The 20,707-nt window shown below is 39.4% G+C and overlaps 1 protein-coding gene across 4 annotated transcripts in view; it reads left to right on the forward strand.

The window, feature by feature from the left end:
* USP33 (ubiquitin specific peptidase 33) overlaps positions 1 to 14,994 on the forward strand; it is a 64,003-nt gene extending 49,009 nt beyond the window's left edge. For all 4 annotated transcript variants that reach the window (XM_054479794.2, XM_054479784.2, XM_063653931.1 and 1 more), the window contains 3 exons: positions 9,483 to 9,585; positions 13,061 to 13,129; positions 13,519 to 14,994. In XM_054479794.2, the coding sequence (XP_054335769.1) occupies positions 9,483 to 9,585; positions 13,061 to 13,129; positions 13,519 to 13,676 (330 nt within the window). In that variant the 3' untranslated portion in view covers positions 13,677 to 14,994. The remainder of the gene's footprint in view (positions 1 to 9,482; positions 9,586 to 13,060; positions 13,130 to 13,518) is intronic.
* Positions 14,995 to 20,707: the final 5,713 nt, after the last annotated feature.

Raw genomic sequence — 20,707 nt, forward strand, 5'->3', positions numbered from 1 at the left:
ATATTATGAGGTTTTCCTTAATTGTAAACAACAGAAAGTGTGGTCATAAAATCAAAAGCATGAACAACCAGGTTTTATGGGCAAGGACTAGTACCCTTCCAATTATTGAGGTAGCAAGAAGTCTTTGCAGTGCTGCTGTCAGTAACATAGCTGCAACTATTTAAGACAATTGAAAATTTGGATCACTTGAGAGACATGTTTATTGATAAATCTACTGAGACACTATTACGGGGAGGAGTAATACTGCAAGAAAAAAATTGGGATTCTTTTAGTAAAAGCAGTGGAGAAGATATTGAGCAGATCAAAGTAAGATGTCCAGTATGTTTTGTATTATTCCTTTCCTGCACATGTGTAGACACACACACACACCTGCTTTTCCTCATTGATTCAGGGCTTTTTTTGTGCCCTTGCCTAAAGTAAATTTTACATTAAAAAAAAAGATGCAGGTATAGATTTATTTATTTTACATGGGCTTCATTTGCTTCTTGAATCTAAGGAAGCAAACTTTAGTTGAATATTAAAAATAGTTTTTTCCATCAATGCTTAAATAATGGCTAATGACTGTGTCTGTCAGGATTTGATTAATAGAAGCTATTCTAAGTATTTTGAATAGAATCAGAATATAGGGAATGAGAGATGTACATTACTATTGAAAGGACTGGGCAGTGAAGGTCAAGAAGACCACTGCTGACTTTCAGGAAATCTAGAAGTGGAATAGGGTACCACATTGTGGGTGGGAGAGAAGCAGTGGCCAAGAATGGTGTTTATAACCACAGAGAGTAAAGAGAATTTCTGTATAGTGAGTGGCATGAGCCCAATCAAGGGTGTTAGAGCCCAGGCAGGATAAGAAGGGATGCCCATGTTGGCCTGACATCAGTGGCTACAAGGGTACAGCATAGTGGTGGTAGTGGCAGTGAGCGATTGGTTCCATATGGGAAAATGATCAAGACATAAGTGTAATGAGTACCAAGTTTCTCATTGTCAGATGAAGTTTCAAATATGGAAAAGGAGAAAACTAAACTGTGCCTTGTGTTGTTACTGGATTGGAGTTACGGGTATCTTTGTGAACTCATGATAATAGCTGAGTAAATATGGACGTGTGTGTATGTGTGTGTGTGTGTATATGTGTATGCATGTATAGAAACTTGATATTTCTTAACTCTCACTGAAAGTGCCTTGGATCAATGATTACTCCAGTAGGATTGATCATACCTAGCTCTCAGATATATGTATATCTATATATTGATATAGATATCTATATCTGTATACATATATATACATATATAGATATAGATATGGATATAGATATCTATATACATATATAGATTGATTACTCCAATCTGTTGATTACTCCAGTAGGATTGATCATACCTAGCTGTCAGAGACATATATATATAGATCTATCTAGATAGATCTATATGTAGCTTTATATAGAGAGAGAATATGTTCTATATATATAGTGAGAATATGTTCAAATTAAACATGTATATAAAATATAGATATATAGATATGTATCTATATATATCTATATGTTTCTAAATTTTATTCTAAAAGACAGGGTCTCATTCTGTCACCAGGCTGGAGTGCAGTGGCTGGTCATAGTTCACTGTAACCTTGAACTCCTAGGCTAAAGGGATCCTCCTGCCTCAGCATCCCGAGTAGCTAGGACTACAGATGCACACCACCATGTGTGGCTAATTAAAAAAAAATTTTTTTTGTAGAGACAGTGTCTTGCTGTCTTGCTCAGGCTGATCTCTAATTCCTGGCCTCAAGTGATTTTCCTGCCTCTGCCTCCCAAAGCTCTGGGATTGCAAGCATAAACTACTGTGCCTAGCCTCAAAATAAATTACAGTAACATATAACCTCATTAAATAAAATAGGAGATATTGCATCCATATTGGTATAAATAAATAAATGAATAAATGGAAAGGATGAGGATTGGAATGCTTACATCATTTCAACTTAACTCCCTCATTGAACACTTATTAATTACAAAGGGAAAAGACTAACTTTCAGCAGAGAATCCTGTCACCATCTCGATGAAGATAAAATGAGCATCATTAGAAATGAAACAAATCAATTAGTTGGGTGTGCTGGTGTGTGCCTGTAAGTTCCAGATATTCAGGAGGCAGAGGCAAGAGGATCACTTGAGCCCAGGAGTTTAAGACTAGCCTGGACAACATAGCGAGACTTTGTATCTTTAAAAAAAGAAAGAAATGAAACAAAATCAAAATTATGTGCCAGAATAGTATACAATTAGAAGAACATGGTACCATTTCTTTGGTACACAGATGGATAACCTGAATCTCAAAAGAGGAAAGTCACAAACCCTAATTGAGGGACATTTTATAAAACAACAAACTATTTGGAGGAAAGGAACATCTGTTCAGCACCTTATTCTGAAATCAAACTAGGTAAAGAAAATTTCTTTGTATACTTGGAGTTTTCCTATAAGTATCAGATTGCTTCAGAGTTTAAAAAAATTCAAAACTGCATAAAGCCTTTGGAAACGATTTCAGCTATCTGCCTATGACAATGCTCAGAAACCTGAGAAGCTACTGCTACTATCAGGACCCAAGTGAATTATTCAAGAGGATGCCCAGAAGACACAGGATGCTGCTGTTAAAGATCTTAGCTGCATACAATGCTAAGTGAGATTGGATTCTTTGGAAGATGCTTAGAAGTGGTGGCAAAACCCTACTTATGCTATCTGTGGATGCCTCAAGCCTACCCAAAGCTGCCACCAGAGGGGGAAATCATTTTTCTTTCTCTTATACCTTTCATATATTTCATATATCATGGTTATATATAGTCTGGCATACTACTGGCAATGGATCCTGCAAAATGTAGGCTTGTCTTCACAGAAGGGACTATATGAATCCATGAAAATGATGTTCATTAACAGATAATACAGGACAGCCTACCCCTTTGTCAACTCAGCACCCATATGCACTTACACAACCAAACAACAGTAGCAACAATATCGTGCTTCTGCCTGATGTAATACAACTAGCTCCTGCACCAGTATGTGTTGCATTTGCCCTTTCCCCATGTTTGGGACACCCAAAGTCCCATCAGTCACTATACCTATTTTTAAATGATGTTTATAAATCTTTTAGTTCAGAGAGTATAGTCATACTTTTCCGTTATAGTCTGTAATCTGAAGAATGAACTATAACGTTAATCACCACCAACATACCTTATAATAGTAGTCAAATGAAAGGAAAAAAATAAATTGGTAGTTATTTCAACATCTGGTAAATATTTATAAATATGTACGTGGAGCAAGGAAGAAATATGTGTCTATAGCTAATCACTACCCATTCCTTATTTCCTCCGTTCTCAGCCAATACCCTGGCTGGTTGTGAATGTATTTACCTCATAAAATAACCCAGACCTTCATTTCTGAAGGGTTTGAACCCTTGGTAGTCTTGTCTGTATTAGATTTCTCTCTCTGAGTATGGAAATACTAAATGGTGCCTATAGTGGGTTGAATGGTGGTTCCCAAAAAGGTATTTCCATACTCTAATCTCTGTAAATTAACCTTATTGGTGAATGTGAGCTTACTTGAAAAAAGGGTATTTGCATATGTAAGGATTTTTGAGATGAGATCATCCTCAGTTGTCTGAATGGGCCCTAAATCCAGTAAGTGACCTTTCACAGAGATACACAGCAGAGAGATACGCAGAGAAGAGGTGAAAATCATGAAGATGGAGGCAGAGATTGGAATGATACAGCTGCAAGGTAGAAGCTTTAGAAGCATGACAGGCAAGGAATGGAGTCTTCCCCTAGAGCCTCTGCAGGGAGAATGGTTCTGCTGACACTTTGATTTTGGAGTTCTGTTCTCTAAAGCTGAGAGAATAAATACCTTTTCATTTACCAAATTTGTGGCATTTTGTTATAGCATCCCTCTGAAACTAATACAGTGGGTATAATCTGGTTTCCCAACATAATCCTCTTTGTTCCTATTATGTAGTAATGTAGTATTCATTTTATTTACCCTTTATAACTGGGGTCAGTCATTGCAGCCAGTACTGTAACCTCCTCTTTGCTTGCTGATTCAGTAACATGAGAAACTCAAAATGGCCAGGGGGCTGTCTCAACTTTCAGTCCAGTCAAATTGTTGTTGTGTTCCCTTGGGATATAAATCTTCCACATTTAGTAGAGGCCAAAGTTGTGAGTATGGGAAGCAAAACTTTTGTGAATATGTCAGTAGGTAGTAGTAGATGAGCTCTCTTATTTCCTTTACCTGACTCCTAGGTTTATGTATTCCGGTTATGGGAAAAACCACCATATACTGGTTTCTAATTTGGAGCATATACTACATCGTGTAAGATAGTACCAAACTCACAAAAGTGTTGCCACCCACACAAAAAAACTAAGTCCAGTAGGCCAACATCTTTTGCATGATAGCACATGGTAAGCAGCGAATTTTATGGAAGTAAGCCTATTTCTTCTTTTGTGTAAAATGAATTCCATGGTCAGAGCCAGTGTAGGATATTATGGTTATGAATGAGTCATTCACTAAGTCCAAGAATAGTGGTATGTGGTAAAACACTGAGTTAGGAAGGTAGACCTAAATCCAGTGTAAGTTATAGGTGTTTACAAATCACGTGTCATCAAAGGACTCATATCCAGACTATATAAAGAACATACAACTCAATAAGTAAACAAATATTCCAGTTAGAAGATAGGCAAAAGATTTGGATAGGAATTACCCTTAAGAAGATAGGGCTAATAAGCACATAAAAAGTACACAGTGTCAGTCATTAGGGAATTCCTATGAATATCAATGATGAGGATGCAAAATGTTGTGTGCCAAATGATAAACAGTTTGGTAATTTCTTGTAGGTTCAACTCCTAGTACATGACCCAGGAATCCCACTCTTAGGTATTCATTCCAGAGAAATGAAAATTTATGTTAACATAAAACATGTAAACAAATGTTTATGGCAGTATTGTTCATAATTGCCCAAAACTAGAAACAATTGAAATGTCTATCATCTGACAAATGGATAAACATAATGTGTTATAGTTGTATAATAAAATGCTACTCAGCAGTAAAAAGATCATGGCGTACTGATCCATGAAGCAACATGGATGAATATTAGAAACATTATGCCAAGTGTAAGACATACAAAAGACTATATAATGCCTAATTTCATTTATATGAAATTTCTAAAAAGGGAAAAAGTGTGGAGACAAACAGTGATTTCAAGGGCTGAGAGAAGGGGAACTGATTGTAAACTGGTGCAGGACAGCTTTTGTGGGTGTTGGAGGGCTCTAAGCTGGATTGTGGTGACAGTTGCACAACTATAAATTTACAGAAAACCATTAAAGTCCATACTAAGAGTGGGAGGATTACACCTTAATAAAATTGTTTTTTTTCTTTAAAAGCAAATCTGGGGCTGGGCAAGGTGGCTTATGCCTTTCTAGCACTTTGGGAGGCTGAGAAGAGGGGATTGCTTGAGCCTAGGAGTTGGAGATTACAGTGAGCTATGACCATGACTCTGCACTCCAGCCTGGGCAACAGAGCAAGACCCTGTCTTTAAAAATAAATAAAATTGGCTGGGCTCAGTGGCTTACGCCTGTAATCCCAGCACCTTGGGAGGCTGAGGCAGGCGGATCACTTGAGGTCAGGAGTTCAAGACCAGCCTGGCCAACATGGTGAAACCCCATCTCTACTAAAAATACAAAAATTATACAGGCATGGTGGCGGGCACCTGTAATCCCAGCTACTAGGGAGGCCAAGGCAGGAGAATCGCTTGAATTGGGGAGGTGGAGATTGCAGTGAGCCAAGATCGCACCACTGCACTCCAGCCTGGATGACAGGGTGAGATTCTGTCTCAAAAAAAAAAAAAAAAAAAAAATTAAAAAGTGCAAACCTATTATTATTCTTCTATAATATTAGGGTTTTTTTTGGTTTTATTCAGCGCCCCCCCCTTTTTTTTTAAACAAAGCATGTGTGTTAACAGAAATAACACTGGAATATAAAAATAGATGCCCTTAGTGGATTGGAAGCTAAGTGAAGTTTCTGAAAAACTGAAAAAGCAGATAGGATCAGATCAAAGAAGCAAGCCAAGGGCCACAGGAAATGACTGTGTGGGCTTTAATTTTGGAAGTGACAGATACGGATGATGACGTTAGCATTCTGCCTGTTGAACTGTACCAGGCAGCAAGCATAAAGATATCTGCCTAGGTAGAGCAGTGAGTGTAGACATGTGAAGTATGATTGATATTCAGGGAGATACATAAGGTTATTGTATCCTAAATAACAAAACAAAACCTCAATAGATGGGTTGATTGAATGGCAAAATAAATACTATTGGAGAGGAAATTAGTATGCTGAAAGATATAGTGGAAATATTTCTCCTAAGGTAAAGCACAAAAAGATAAGCAGACAGAAGGAAGAAAAGTTTGGACATGTTGGATAGCTATAGGATCCAGTGTTTTTCTATTATGTATTTTTTAAAAGAGAACAGAGTGAGAACTGCATTTAGAGTAACCATTTAGATAAATTTCCCAGAACTAGAGAGAAACACACCCTTAAATTAATGAGGTAACTGTGCTTAACTAAATTTTAAAAAGCGTCTACCTAAACACATAGGAAGTAACTTCTTAATACCAAAGATAAAGTAAGTCCTGAAAGTTTTCAAACATGGTAGTGGTATGAATTTAATGGTTGTTAGAATCCAGCATCTGGCAGATTCAGTCTGATATGACTTTTAGAAATCTCAGTTCTCTAGGGATAAGTTGCACATCACAGAAAGCCCGAACTTTAATTCCATGCCTTGAGACAAATATGCCTTGATTTCTTTGTTAACCATCCGAGACTGCCACAGCATTTTCCATTTCATTGTTCCATTGAAGCAGCTACCTTGTGTCCCAGAAAGATCGTTGCCCTCAGAGAGCTTATATATACATACACACACATATATATACTTTTTTTTTTTTGAGACAAGGTGTTGCTCTTTTGCCCAGGCTGGAGCATGGTGGCATGATCACAGCTTTCTGCAGCCTCGATCTCCCACGCTCAAGAGATCCTCCACATCAGCCTCCTGATGAATAGCTGGGACTATAGGCATGTGCCACCACACCCAGCTAATTTTTTTGTGCATTTTTAGTAGAGATGGGGTTTTACCATGTTGCCCAGGCTGGTCTTGAATTTTCTGGTCTCAAGTGAGGCACTGTGCCATGCCAGAGCTTATATTTAATAAATATGTTATATGTTATATTAAAAGGTGATAGGTACAATGGAATAGGGAAACATTGAACAGAATTAGAGGACCAAGATTACAGTGGTGAGGGGGAGGAGTCAGGTTGGAGTTTTATATTTTATTTTTGAGATGTAGTCTTGCTTTTTTGTCCAGGCTAGACTGCAGTGGCACGATCTCGGCCCACTGCAACCTCCTTCTCCCGGGTTCAAGCGATTCTCCTGCCTCAGCCTCCCAAGTAGCTGGGATTACAGGCACCCACCACCACGCCTAGCTAATTTTTGTATCATTAGTAGAGATGAGGTTTCACCATGTTGGCCAGAGTCTGGTCTCGAACTCCTGACCTCAAGTGATCTGCCTTGGCCTTCCAAAGTGCTGGGATTACAGGCGTGAGCCACTGTGCCCAGCCCAGGTTGGAGTTTTAAACAGGGTGGTCAAGATAGGCCTCGTTGAGAAGATGACATTTAAGCAAAGACTTAAAGGAGGTAAGGGAGATAGTCATTCAGATACCTGCAAAAAGAAGGGTTAGTGCAAAAGGCTTGTGAGGCAGGGGTGTATTTGTTTGGTTCTGGGAATAACAAAGTGGCCAGTATGATCACCAGTGAAAAATGAGGAAGAAAGAAGATGAGGTCAGATTATGGGGTGAGATCGTGGAGGTACTTCTGGACTATTTTTATAAGGGTATCTGTGAATAATTACAGGGTTTTGATTAATTTGATTACAGGAATTATATAATCTGAACTTGGTTGTCTTTGTCCACAGTTAATGTGTTCTGTGGATTGAATTGCCCATCATGAGATGGGCAGTTACTTACACACTACTACACACTACTTACACACTACTACAATTAGATTAATTCCAAATACTCTTAATTTTCCCGAGCCTCTTTTGCTTGTGCTTCTCTTTCTATATCAGTTTTTCTCTCACTTGGGTTTTTTTTTAATTGCAAGTGGCAGAAGCCAGACTGGCTAACCTGGCAAAAAAGAAATTTGCTAAGAATAAAAATTGAAAAACCAGACCTCCAAAAGTTTGAGAACTAAGATAGCCCTGAGTATCTACCTGAATTGACATTGGAATGATTCCATTCTAACCATTAGGTCACTTCTCTGAAGATTTTTATTTCTGGCAGAGTTGTGTATAGTTTGAGTCACATACCCATTCCTTAGGCCTGAGGGCTGGAAGAGGGAATTGGTCTTCAGGGACTGTCCCACCACGTATTAGAATTTACCTATACATTTATGTATATTGCTTGTGAAATGACATGTACAAGATCATTCATTCATTGCAGCATGGTAATAGCAAGTTGTCTACCAGTATCTTAAGTAAACAAAAAGTATAGACTGTGGATATAGTATGTGTACATAAATAAAGTTTACACATTAGATTTTTAATAAATATGTGGTGTATTTATTGTTTTGAAGACTTTGTCTTGACCATCTTCATTTACCCAGTCTTTTTGCCCTTTTTATGTATACTTGTTAAATTTTGAGACAGAACCTAGAATTGTTTATTCGTAGATGCCACCACGTATCCTAGTACTAAGTTAGCATACATCTTACTGTACCACTGGTTTTTTTTTTTTTTTTTTTTTTTTTTTTTAAGACAGGGTCTTGTTCTGTCACCCAGGCTGGAGTACAGTGGCACAATCATGGCTCACTGTAGTCTCAACCTTCTGGGCTCAAGTGATCCTCCTACCTCAGCTTCCCCGAGTAGCTGGGACTACAGGCGCAAATCACCTCACACAGCTAATTAAAAAAATTTTTTTTGTGTAGGCCGAGTGTGGTGGCTCACGTCTGTAATCCCAGCACTTTGGGAGCCCAAGGCAGGTGGATCACTTGAGGTCAGGAGTTCAAGACCAGCCTGGCCAACATGGCAAAACCTCATCTCTACTAAAAATACAAAAATTAGCCGGGTGCGGTGGTAGGCACCTGTAATCCTAGCTACCTGGGAGGCTGAGGCTGGAGAATCACTTGAACTTGGGAGGCGGAGGTTACAGTGAGCCCAGATCGTGCCATTGCACTCCAGCCTGGGCAACAACAGCAAAACTCTATCTCAAAAATAAATAAATAAGAATAAAAAATAATTTTTTTTTGTAGAGATGTTCTCACGATGTTGCCCAGACTGGTTTGGAACTCCTGGGTTCAAGGACTCCTCCAGCCTCAGCCTCCCAAAGTGCTGAGTTATCAAACACTGAAGTGGAATGATGGTATTTTTTTGCCATAAAGCAAGTTTTAGATATTAGATAACTGTTTTTTTCCCCCCTTGTAGCTTAACAGAGCGTTCCAAAAAGAGGACTCTCCAGCTACTTTTTATTGCATCAGTATGCAGTGGTTTAGAGAATGGGAAAGTTTTGTGAAGGGTAAAGATGGAGGTAAGTGGTTGACTGAAAAATTTTTTTTTGGTAAATTATTTGTTTTTTTGTTTGACAGATATTTCTTGAATATCTATGTGCACTTGGGATTACACTATTGAACAGAAGAGAAAAAGATCCTGTCCTCAGGGATCTTATGTTCTAGTTTATATTCTGTTGGTTGTAAATTTTGTTAAACTTATTTTATGAATTATAGCAGGAATAAGAGAACTGAACAAAGTAAATCTGTGATCTTAATATTGAAAAAATGTTAGAAATCTTTATAAGGAATAAGAGGTTGCTTAAATTATGGTTTATTCAATACAGTGGACTTTTAAAGTAAAACTGTATGACAATATTTAATAATTTGAAAATAAGATATTCTGATATGTGCCAGGCGCGGTGGCTCATGCCCGTAATCCCAACAGTTTGGGAAGGCCGAGGTGGGTGGATCACCTGAGGTCAGGAGTTCAAGACCAGCCTGAAACATAGTGAAACCCTGTCTCTACTAAAAATACAAAAATTAGCTGGGTGTGGTGGCAGGCACCTGTAATCCCAGCTACTCAGGAGGCTGATGCAGGAGAATTGCTTGAATCCATGAGGCGGAGGCTGCAGGAACTGAGATCATGCCACTGTACTCCAGCCTGGGTGACAGAGCAAGACTTTGTCTTAAAAAAAAAAAAAAGATATTCTGATATGTGAAAAAGGCTGCAACAATATGCCTAGTTAAAGCTTTTTGTATTTATGTATTTACTTTTTAAAATTTTAAGTTAATAGAGACAAGGTCTTAACCCTGTTGCCCAGGTTTAAGTACAGCAGCATGATCATGGCTCACTGCAGCCCTGAACTCTCAGCCCATGCGATCCTCCTACCTCTATCTCCTGAGTAGTTGGGACTACAGGCATGTACTACCACACTTGGCTAATTTAAAAATTATTTTTTACAATTATTTGTAGAGACATGGTCTTACGGTGTTGCCCAGGAACTCCTGGGCTCAAGCAGTGCACCAACCTTGGCCTCCCAAAGTGCTGAATTACTGAGTTCTCTCTATATTGTCCAGGCTGGCCTCAAACTCCTCAGCTCCAGCGATCCTCTTGCCTCAGCCTCCTGAGTAGCTGGGACTATAGGTGCACACCACCATATCTGGCTTTTCTACACCTTTAAAAAAAATTTATTTTTATTTTGTAAGTTCCAGCATACATGTGCAGGATGTGCAGGTTTGTTACATAGGTAAACATGTGCCATGGCGATTTGCTCCACCTATCAACCCATTACCTAGGTATCAAGCCCAGCGTGCATTAGCTGTTTTTCCTGTTGTTCTCCCACCCCTCATCCCTCAACCCCCACCAACAGGCCCCAGTGTGTGTTCTCCTCCCTGTGTCCTTGTGTTCTTGTTGTTCAGCCCCCACTTATAAGTGAGAACAGGCAGTGTTTGGTTTTCTGTTTCTGCATTAGTTTGCTGAGGATAATGGCTTCCAGCTCCATCCATGTCCCTGCATAGGACATGATCTCTTTCCTTTTTATGGCTGCATAGTATTCCATGGTGTATATTTACCACATTTTCTTTATCCATAGATCCTATCTATGATAGGCATCTTTATCCAAATGCCTATCATAGATGGGCATTTGGGTTGATTCCTTATCTTTGCTATTGGGAATAGTGCTGCCATAAACATATGTGTGCATGTATCTTTATAATAGAATGAATTGTATTCTTTTGGATATATACCCAGTAATGGGATTGCTGGGTCAAATGGTATTTGTGGTTCTAGGTCTTTGAGGAATTGCCACACTGTCTTCCACAATGGTTGAACTAATTTACATTCCCACCAACAGTGTAAAAGTGTTCCCATTTCTCCACAGCCTCGCCAACATCTCTTGTTTCTTGACTCTCTCTTTTTTTTGAGATAGAGGCTCACTTTGTCGCTCAGGCTGGAGTGGAGCGGCGTGATCTCAGCTCATTGCAACCTCCTCCTGGGTTCAGGCGATTGTCCTGCCTCAGCATCCTGAGTAGCTGGGATTACAGGTGCCGCTGTCATGCCTGACTAATTTTTCTATTTTTAGTAGGGATGGGGTTTCACCATGTTAGCCAGGTTCGTCTCAAACTCCTGATCTCAAGTGAGCCACCTGCCTCGGCCTCCCAAAGTGGTGGGATTACAGGCATAAGCCACTGGGCCCAGCCTGTTTCTTGACTTTTTAATAATTGGCATTCTGACTGACGTGACATGGTATCTCATTGTGGTTTCGATTTGTGTTTCTTTAATGATCAGTGATGTTGATCTTTTTTTCATGTTTTTTTGGCCACATAAATGTCTTCTTTTGAGAAGTGTTCATGTTCTTTGCCCGCTTTCTAATTGGGTTTTTTTTTTATTGTAAATTTGTTTAAGTTGCTTTTACAACTTTTGATGATGACCATGTGGTTCACTTTTGCCTTAAATTTTAAAAAGAATGTATTTAAACACTTTCTTTTATAATGCTTTTATTGTTTTTAATGTTACTTTGATAATCTGAAGCAAATTAATTGTATAATTTCTTTCAAATTACAAAGGAATTGCTATTTTATAGCATTAGTGGTACATTTTGACTTGTAATCCCCAAACAGAGAGTTAAAAAATAATTTCTGGGCCGGGCGTGGTGGCTCATGCCTGTCATCCCAGCACTTTGGGCGGCTGAGGTGGGTGGATCATGAGGTCAGGAGATCAAGACCATCCTGGCTAACACGGTGAAACCCCGTCTATACTAAAAATACCAAAAATTAGCTGGGCGTGGTGGTGGGCACCTGTAGTCCCAGCTACTCGGGAGGCTGAGGCAGGAGAATGGCGTGAACCTGGGAGGCGGAGCTTGCAGTGAGCCGAGATCGTGCTGCTGCACTCCAGCCTTGGCGACAGAGCGAGACTGCGTCTCAAAAAAAAAAACAACAAAAAAACATTTCTGTTAAACTGTGATGGTTGTGAACGAGCCTCTCTTACCTTCTTTCCTGGTTCTGTTTTGGGGGAACTAAGAACTAAAAACGAAGAAGCTCAGGAGAAGACATTAAGAATTAACCATAGGCCAGGTGCAGTGGCTCACGCCTGTAATCCCAGCACTTTGGGAGGCTGAGGTGGGTGGATTGTGAGGTCAGGAGTTCGAGACCAGCCTGACCAACATGGTGAAACCCCATCTCTATTAAAAAAAAAAAAAAAAAGCAAAAATTAGCTGGGCGTGGTGGCGTGTGCCTGTAATCCCAGCTACTCAGGAGGCTGAGGCAGGAGAATCACTTGAACCCGAGGCGGAGGTTGCAGTGAGCTGAGATGGTGCCACCGCACTCCAGCCTGGGCAACAGAGCGAGACTCCATCTCAAAAAAAAAAAAAAAAAAAAAGAATTAACTATAATAATTTGGCTGAGAAATAACCAGTCTGATAATGTGGTTACAGGTCACAATTTTGTCAAGCACAAAATTATGCAATTTTTTGTTACATTTCTTTGAAAAATACATTTTGTTATTTTTTCCTTTAGATCCTCCAGGTCCTATTGACAATACTAAGATTGCAGTCACTAAATGTGGTAGTGTGATGCTTAGGCAAGGTAAGTTTGACTCGTATTTAAGCTTTTACTTGTGAGTGATTTGTCACTGTTAGAAATATGTTATCATTAGTCATCTATAGTACTTTTTTATTCAACTGAAGAATGTAATCCATACATTAACTAGGGCAAGTAATGAAAAGCAGCCACTATTTTTTTTATCTGAGGAAAGGTCTTAAGGCTGTTGTTAAGAGCAAAGAAAAAGCAACTCTGACTTTTTAAGACAAACCATATGTTGCAGCTTATAACAATATGGGCTGGTAGTCTGCAGATTCATGTTCCAGAAGTTCTCAATTATCCCGAGAAGATTCATGCTAGGGGGCACATTATGAAAGCTTTTGCAATATGAATATATAGGTTTGTAAACATTATTTCTTCTACATAATTTTAAGGAGCAGATTCTGGCCAGATTTCTGAAGAAACATGGAATTTTCTGCAGTCTATTTATGGTGGAGGGCCTGAAGTTATCCTACGACCTCCGGTTGTTCATGTTGATCCAGATATACTTCAAGCAGAAGAAAAAATTGAAGTAGAAACTCGGTCTTTGTAATTTTTAGGTTGTAGAGAGTTCTAATGAGGAATCATTTTCACGTCCCCTGACATGTACACATGCGAAAACATTCCTAAAAGCGTGTTTATTTGCTTTATTTTTTTCATCATTTGTCCCATTTATTTCTTCTTAGTGGGCATTATGGAAGAATATATTAAAATGTGTAATATACCACAGGTTGGTATATTTAGTTTTAAATACTTACCATAAAGTCTTTCAGTGTAATTTTTTTTTGAGACAGAGTCTTGCTCTGTCACCCATGCTGGAGTGCTGTGGTGTGACCTCAGCTCACTGCAACCTCCACCTCCTGGGTTCAAGCGATTCTCCTGCCTCAGCCTCCCGAGTAGCTGGGATTACAGGCGCCTGCCACCATGCCTGGCTAATTTTTGTATTTTAGTAGAGATGGGGTTTCAGCATGTTGGCCAGGCTAGTCTCAAACTCCTGACCTCAGGTGACCCACCCACCTTGGCCTCCCAAAGTGCTGGGATTACAGGTGTGAGCCACAGCACCTGGCCCAGTGTAATATTTTTGAAAGAGGAGGGACAATTGTGAAATCAGTAGGTTATCTTTAATCTTTGTACTACATGCAGATCCATAGTATCCTTTGTAGTGTTGTAAATACTTTTGCTTTGAAAACTTTTTCATTATCCTAAATCACCCTAACTCTGACCAGTCTTTCAGTTCTCCAAAAGCCTAATTTAATTGTATAGTTTTGTCATGGCTTCATATAATAAAGAGCCTATTTTAAGTTGAAAGTAGTAGTCAGAAAATTAATTTCCTAAAGCTCAGGAAACTAGGGTGTCACTTTTTTTGCACTGCAGCATATACACTAGCTTATTAAAATTTACAAAATGTCTTTTTGAATGTATCAAGGATGTATTTAGTTTGAGTGGAATTTGTCAGCAGATATCAGTAACTTATTGCCGCTTATATTGTACAATGTTAAACTTCAATTCCTGTAACCTGGTTAGTATTCATGTCAGTAACTAAAAAACTTAGGGTTAGTTTTAGGGCAGTTTTTATTTTTCGAGCATGAAGTGTGGAATGTGTCACTGCGATTGTTGATAAAGCTGAGGCCACTTGCAACTTGATTTTATAAATGAAATAAAGTCTTTTTGAATAATATAGTATGCACTGCTATTTGCTTGATTATGTAATGTCAAAAGTTTAACTATATTCCAAGTACAAAAACATACTGGATTACATTAAGGATGTTGAATAGCATTCATGATGGCTTTGTTTTGGTTTGGGGCAGCTGTCACCAGCTAAAGCAATGTTGTTAAAATTAGCTCAATAAAAATGTCTTTAAAATGTAAAACTTGAATGTTGAATTTATTTGATAGATGTTAAAGGTAAAAGGTACAAAGTTTGTTAATATTAATACCTTCTTGCTGTTTCTATTTTATTTTATTTATGTATTCTTTTGAGACAGAATCTCACCCTTTCCCAGGCTGGAATGCAGTGTCACAGTCTTGGCTCACTGCAACCTCCGCCTCCCAGGTTCAAGTGATTCTCCTGCCTCAGCCTCCCAAGTATCTGGGACTACAGGTATGAGCCACCACACCCAGCTAATTTTTGTATTTTTAGTAGAGATGGGGTTTCACCATGTTGGCTGGGCTAGTTTCGAACTCCTGACCTCAGGTGATCCACCTGCCTTGGCTTCTGAAAGTGTTGGGACTACAGGTGTGAGCCACTGTGCCCAGCCAGTTTATTTTAAAATTTTTATTTATTTTGAGACCGGGTTATGAGACTGGCTAATTTTTATCTCTTTTTTTTGGTGGAGATGGGGTTTTGCCATTTTGCCCAGGCTGGTTTCAAACTCCTGGGCTCAAGTGATCCAGCCACCTCGGCCTCCCAAAGAGCTGGGGTTATAGGTATGAATCACTGCACCCGGCCTCTTGTTATTTCTTAATCAGAAGTATGCAAACAAGTCATTCAGTGTAGTAAAGTTGGTTTTTATTTATTATTTTATTTTTTTTTAGACAGGGTCTCTTGAGCTCTGTCACCCAGGCTGGAGTGCCCGGCATTGAATACAGCTCACTGCAGTCTCCATCTCCTGGGATCAAGCGATCCTCCCACCTCAGCCTCCTGAGTACCTGAGACCACAGGTGTGCACCACCACACCTGGATAATTTGTTTTATTTTTTGTAAAGTCTGACTTTATTGCTTGGGCTGGTAATCAGTGTAGTAAAGTTTTGATGTTTAATGAAATGAATTTTAATAAGCAGCCATTTAAGATCTATTTGAAGTTTTAAAAAATATATAGTAAAATATGATTCTACTATGATCTTCCTCAAGGTCTGAATGTTACTGATTTTTTGTGAATCACCAGAATTTAGTGTATTGTCTAGTATTTAGTGGTTAATCAAAAAAGATTTGGTTTTAATGATTGTTATTTATTGAAACTTAGAATGTTTCAGTCATTTTACTAAAGTTCTTTCCTTATATTTAATCCTAACAACTCTATGATGTAGGTTAAATGGTTTGCCCAAAGTCATACAGCGAAGAAGTGGCAGATACAGGACTCCAACTCATGGCTTCATATAATAAAGAGCCTATTTTAAATTGAGACTAGTAGTCAGAAAATTATTTACCATAATGTAATCCCCAATGAATTCCTTTGAAACTGGTTGTGGTATCAGTCATATCAGTAGTGTCTGTTATTGGGATATATAATAAGATAAAGATACTGGTCCCTAAGAGCTTATATATATATATATTTTTTTTTTTTTTTCTTTTTTTTTAATAATTTTTTCGAGACAGGGTCTCACACTGTCGCTCAGGCTGGAGTGCAGTGGTGCAATCTCAGCTCACATGCAACCTCGACCTCCTGGGCTCAAGCAGTTCTCCCACCTCAGCGTCCTGAGTAGCTGGAACTACAAGAATATGCCACCACACCCAGCTAATTCTTGTATTTTTTGTAGAGACAGCGTTTTGCCATGTCACCCAGGCTGGTTTCGATCTCCTGAACTCAAGCAATCCACCTGCCTTGGCCTCCCAAAGTGTTGGGATTACAGGCATGAACCACCATGACCAGTCAATTTTTTTTACATTGTAATTGTCAAAATACATAATATGTTAAGTAAAGGTCTAGCAATACCATAGATTCATAGCTAACAATTGATCTATGTGTTGACAGATGTGGGATAAAATAGTTTCTCTAAGCATGATTTTCCTGGAAATAAGCTGAGAATTAGGAAAATTGCAATCAAAGGCTAGTGAGAGCCTATAGGTGTTAAGAGTCTATTGATTTATAGGCCGGGCATGGTGGCTCATGCCTGTAATCCCAGCAGTTTGGGAGGCCAAGGTGGGTGGATCACTTGAGATCAGGAGTTTGAGACCAGCCTGACCAACATGGTGAAACCCCATCTCTACTAAAAATACAAAATTAGCTGGCGTGGTGGCATGCGCCTGTAATCCCAGCTACTCGGGAGACTGAGGCAGGAGAATTGCTTGAATCTGGGAGGTGGAGGTTGCAGTGAGCCAAGATCGTGACACTGCACTCTAGCCTGGGCAACAAGAGCAAAACTCCATCTAAAAAAAAAAGAAAAAAGAGTCTTGGTTTATAATATGAAAGTGATTACTTTTGAGGCCCTGAAGTCCATTTGTTTAAATTCAAATCCTAGTAGCTATATTAACTATGATTTGGAACAATATTTAAAGTTCTCTGATTTCCAGTTTTCTTCATTTGCTAAATGAGAATGTAGTTTGGGCTTTCCAGGAAGCAGACACTGAGATAGTGTTAATGCATGCATATGATTGGTTGGGGAATAACACAGATGAAAAAAATGAGAGAAACAGGATTGAGCAGGAGGAGTAACCAGAATGATGCAGACCTGACAAATTCTCTGCCAGGCTCATAAGGCAGTATGGAGCTAAGATTACCCATTGGAGGAGCCCTGCACTGGGCAGAAACGACTAGGTCCTCGTACTGTCACTAGGCCTTGTTCTGTCACTGACTAGTGGCTACCTGGAAAGGAGAATAAACTCAGCTTGACCCTGATTGAGGTAACAGAAGTTGTTACCCAACCATCTTCCTCTCAGCTGCGCAGCAAGTGCTTTCTGGAAGAGGGGTCTGAGGGGTCTGAACAGCAATCTTCATGGCTGCCACACTTAATCATAGGATTATGATAATTATGTGTATTATATATAATATATACAACATAATTGGCACTCGGTGATGTAATTCATCATTCTCTTTCTCCTTTTCAAAATGTGTAATTTCTTTTCTCTTTTTTTTGAGATGGAGTCTCTCTGTCGCCCATGCTGGAGTGCAGTGGCGTGATCTCTGCTCACTGCAACCTCTGCCTCTCAGATTCAGGTGATTCTCCTTCCTCAGCTTCCCGAGTAGCTGGGACTACAGGTGCACGCCACCATGCTTGGCTAATTTTTGTATTTTTAGTAGAGACAGGGTTTCACCATGTTGGTTAGGCTGGTCTCAAACTCCTGACCTCAAGTGATCCACCTGCCTCAGCCTCCCAAAGTGCTGGGATTACAGGCGTGAGCCACCACATGCTAGGCCCAAAATGTGTAATTTCTAAGGATGCAACATTATCTATGTAAGAGTCCTGTCAAAAATGTTGAATCTGAATCTATGAAGAGAAGAGAAGCAAGATAACTTTTTATATTTAAATTTCAATAGTTTTGGAGTACCAGTGGTTTTTGGTTACCTGGATAAGTTCTTTAGCTGTGATTTCTGAGATTTTGGTGCACTAGTCACTCCAGCGGTGTACATTTTACCTAATATGTAGTCTTTTATCCGTCAGTCCCTCCCAAACTTACATCTCAGTTCCAAAAGTCCATGTAATTCTTATGCCATTGCATCCTTATAGCTTAGCTTCCACTTATAAGTGAGAACATATGACATTTGGTTTTCCATTCCTGAGTTACTTCATTTAGAATACCAGTTCCATCCAGGTTGCTGCAAAAGACATTATTTCATTCCTTTTTATGGCTGAGTAGTATTCCATAGTGTATATATACCACATTTTCCCTTTTTTTTTTCTTGAGACAGAGTTTCACTCTTGTCGCCTAGGCTAGGGTGCAGTGGCACAACCTCAGCTCACTGCAACCTCCACTTCCTGGGTTCAAGCAATTCTCTTGCTTCAGCCTCCCGAGCAGCTGGGATTACAGGTGCCCGCCACCACGTCCAGCTAATTTCTGTATTTTTAGTAGAGACGGGGTTTCACCATATTGGCCAGGCTGGTCTCGAACTCCTGACCTCAGGTGATCTGCCCGCCTCGGTCTCCCAAAGTGCTGGGATTACAGGTGTGAGCCATAGCACCCATATACCACATTTTCCTTATCCATTTGTTAGTTGACAGGTACTTAGGTTGGTTCCATATCTTTGCACCTGCGAATTGTGCTGCTATAAACATGCATGTGCATGTGTCTTTTCCATATGACTTCCTTTCATATGATTTCCTTTGGGTAGATACCCAGTAGTGGGATTGCTGGATCGAATGGTAGTTCTACTTTTAGTTCTTTAAGGAATGTCCATACTGTTTTCCATAGTGGTTGTACTAGTTTACATTTCCACCAGCAATGTAAAAGTGTTCCCTTTTCATCACATCCATGCCAACATCTGTTGTTTTTTGACTTTTTAATTATGGCCATTCTTGCAGGAGTAGGGTGGTATGTCACTGCAGTTTTAATTTGCATTTCCCTGCTAATTAGTGATGTTGAGCATTTTTTCATATGTTTGTTAGCTGTTTGTATATCTTCTTTTGAGAATTGTCTCTTCATGTCCTTTGCCCACTTATTGATGGGATTTTTTTTTTTTTCATGCTGATTTGTTTGAGTTCCTTGTAGATCCTGGATATTAGTCCTTTGTCAGATGCTTAGTTTGTGAATATTTTCTCCCACTCTATGGGTTGTCTGTTTACTCAAGATAATTTCTTTTTTTTTTCGAGACAGAGTCTCACTCTGTTGCGCAGGCTGGAGTGGTATGATCTTGGTTCAGTTCAAGTGATTCTCCTGCCTCAGCCTCCCGAGTAGCTGGGAATATAGGCGCACACCACCCCACCTAGCTAATTTTTGTATTTTTGTAGAGACTGGGTTTGACCGTGTTGGTCAGGCTGGTCTCAAACTCCTGACCTCAAGTGATCCACCTGCCTCTGCCTCCCAAAGTGCTGGGCTTACAGGCGTGAGTCACTGTGCCCAGCTCTCAGGATTTTTTTTTTTTTTTTTTTTGAGACTATAAGAGTTTTGAGACTATAAGGGTTTCCTACCTAGGATATGCTGTTTACCTCTTCCAAGCCCACAGAATTGCTTTCAGCCTAGACTGAGGGATGTTGTAATAAGGAGTCCTGTAAAATTAACTGTTGGATTTACTAGAAAGATGCTGTTTAAGGATACTCTTCACATGATGTTGTCATTGTGAGAAACTGAGAGAAGTGCATCTTTAGTCTTAGTCCTGGAGTAGTAATGCCTACTGTGGGCAAAATATTTGTTACCCTGGGCATACTGAACCTGTTATAACTGATTTTGTTTTTCCTTGTTACAACATCTGCTACAAAGCTTAAAGCAAGTGTTCAGGACCTTACAGCATGTTTTTTTTTTTTTTTAAATTATTTATTTTGAGACAGTCGTGCACTGTTGCCTAGGCTGGAGTGCAGTGGCATGGTCATGGCTCACTGCAGCCTCAACCTCCCATGGTCAAGCAATCCTTCCACCTCAGGCTCAGCTGGGACCACAGGCATGCGCCACCACACCTGGCTAATTTATTTTTATTTTTTGTAGAGATGTTGCCCACGTTGGCCTTGAACTCCTGTGCTCAAGCAGTCCTTCTAGCTTGGCCTCCCAAAGTGCTGGGACTACAGAGGTGTGAGCCAGTGCATCCAACCAAGCATGTATTTTTGTGCATCATTTTTGTTTCTATTTTCTTTTTGCCCTAAATTTCCCATTTTAATTATTTTGAGTTCTGTTTTACCTATTATACTGATTTTTTTGGGTAAGCTACATGTCTTTTTAGAAACAAGCAAGGTATAATTATTAAAAATATGGCCTTTTTGGTGATGTATAACAATGTC

The sequence above is a fragment of the Pongo pygmaeus genome, chromosome 1, assembly GCF_028885625.2.
Source record: "Pongo pygmaeus isolate AG05252 chromosome 1, NHGRI_mPonPyg2-v2.0_pri, whole genome shotgun sequence".
NCBI lineage: Eukaryota > Metazoa > Chordata > Mammalia > Primates > Hominidae > Pongo > Pongo pygmaeus.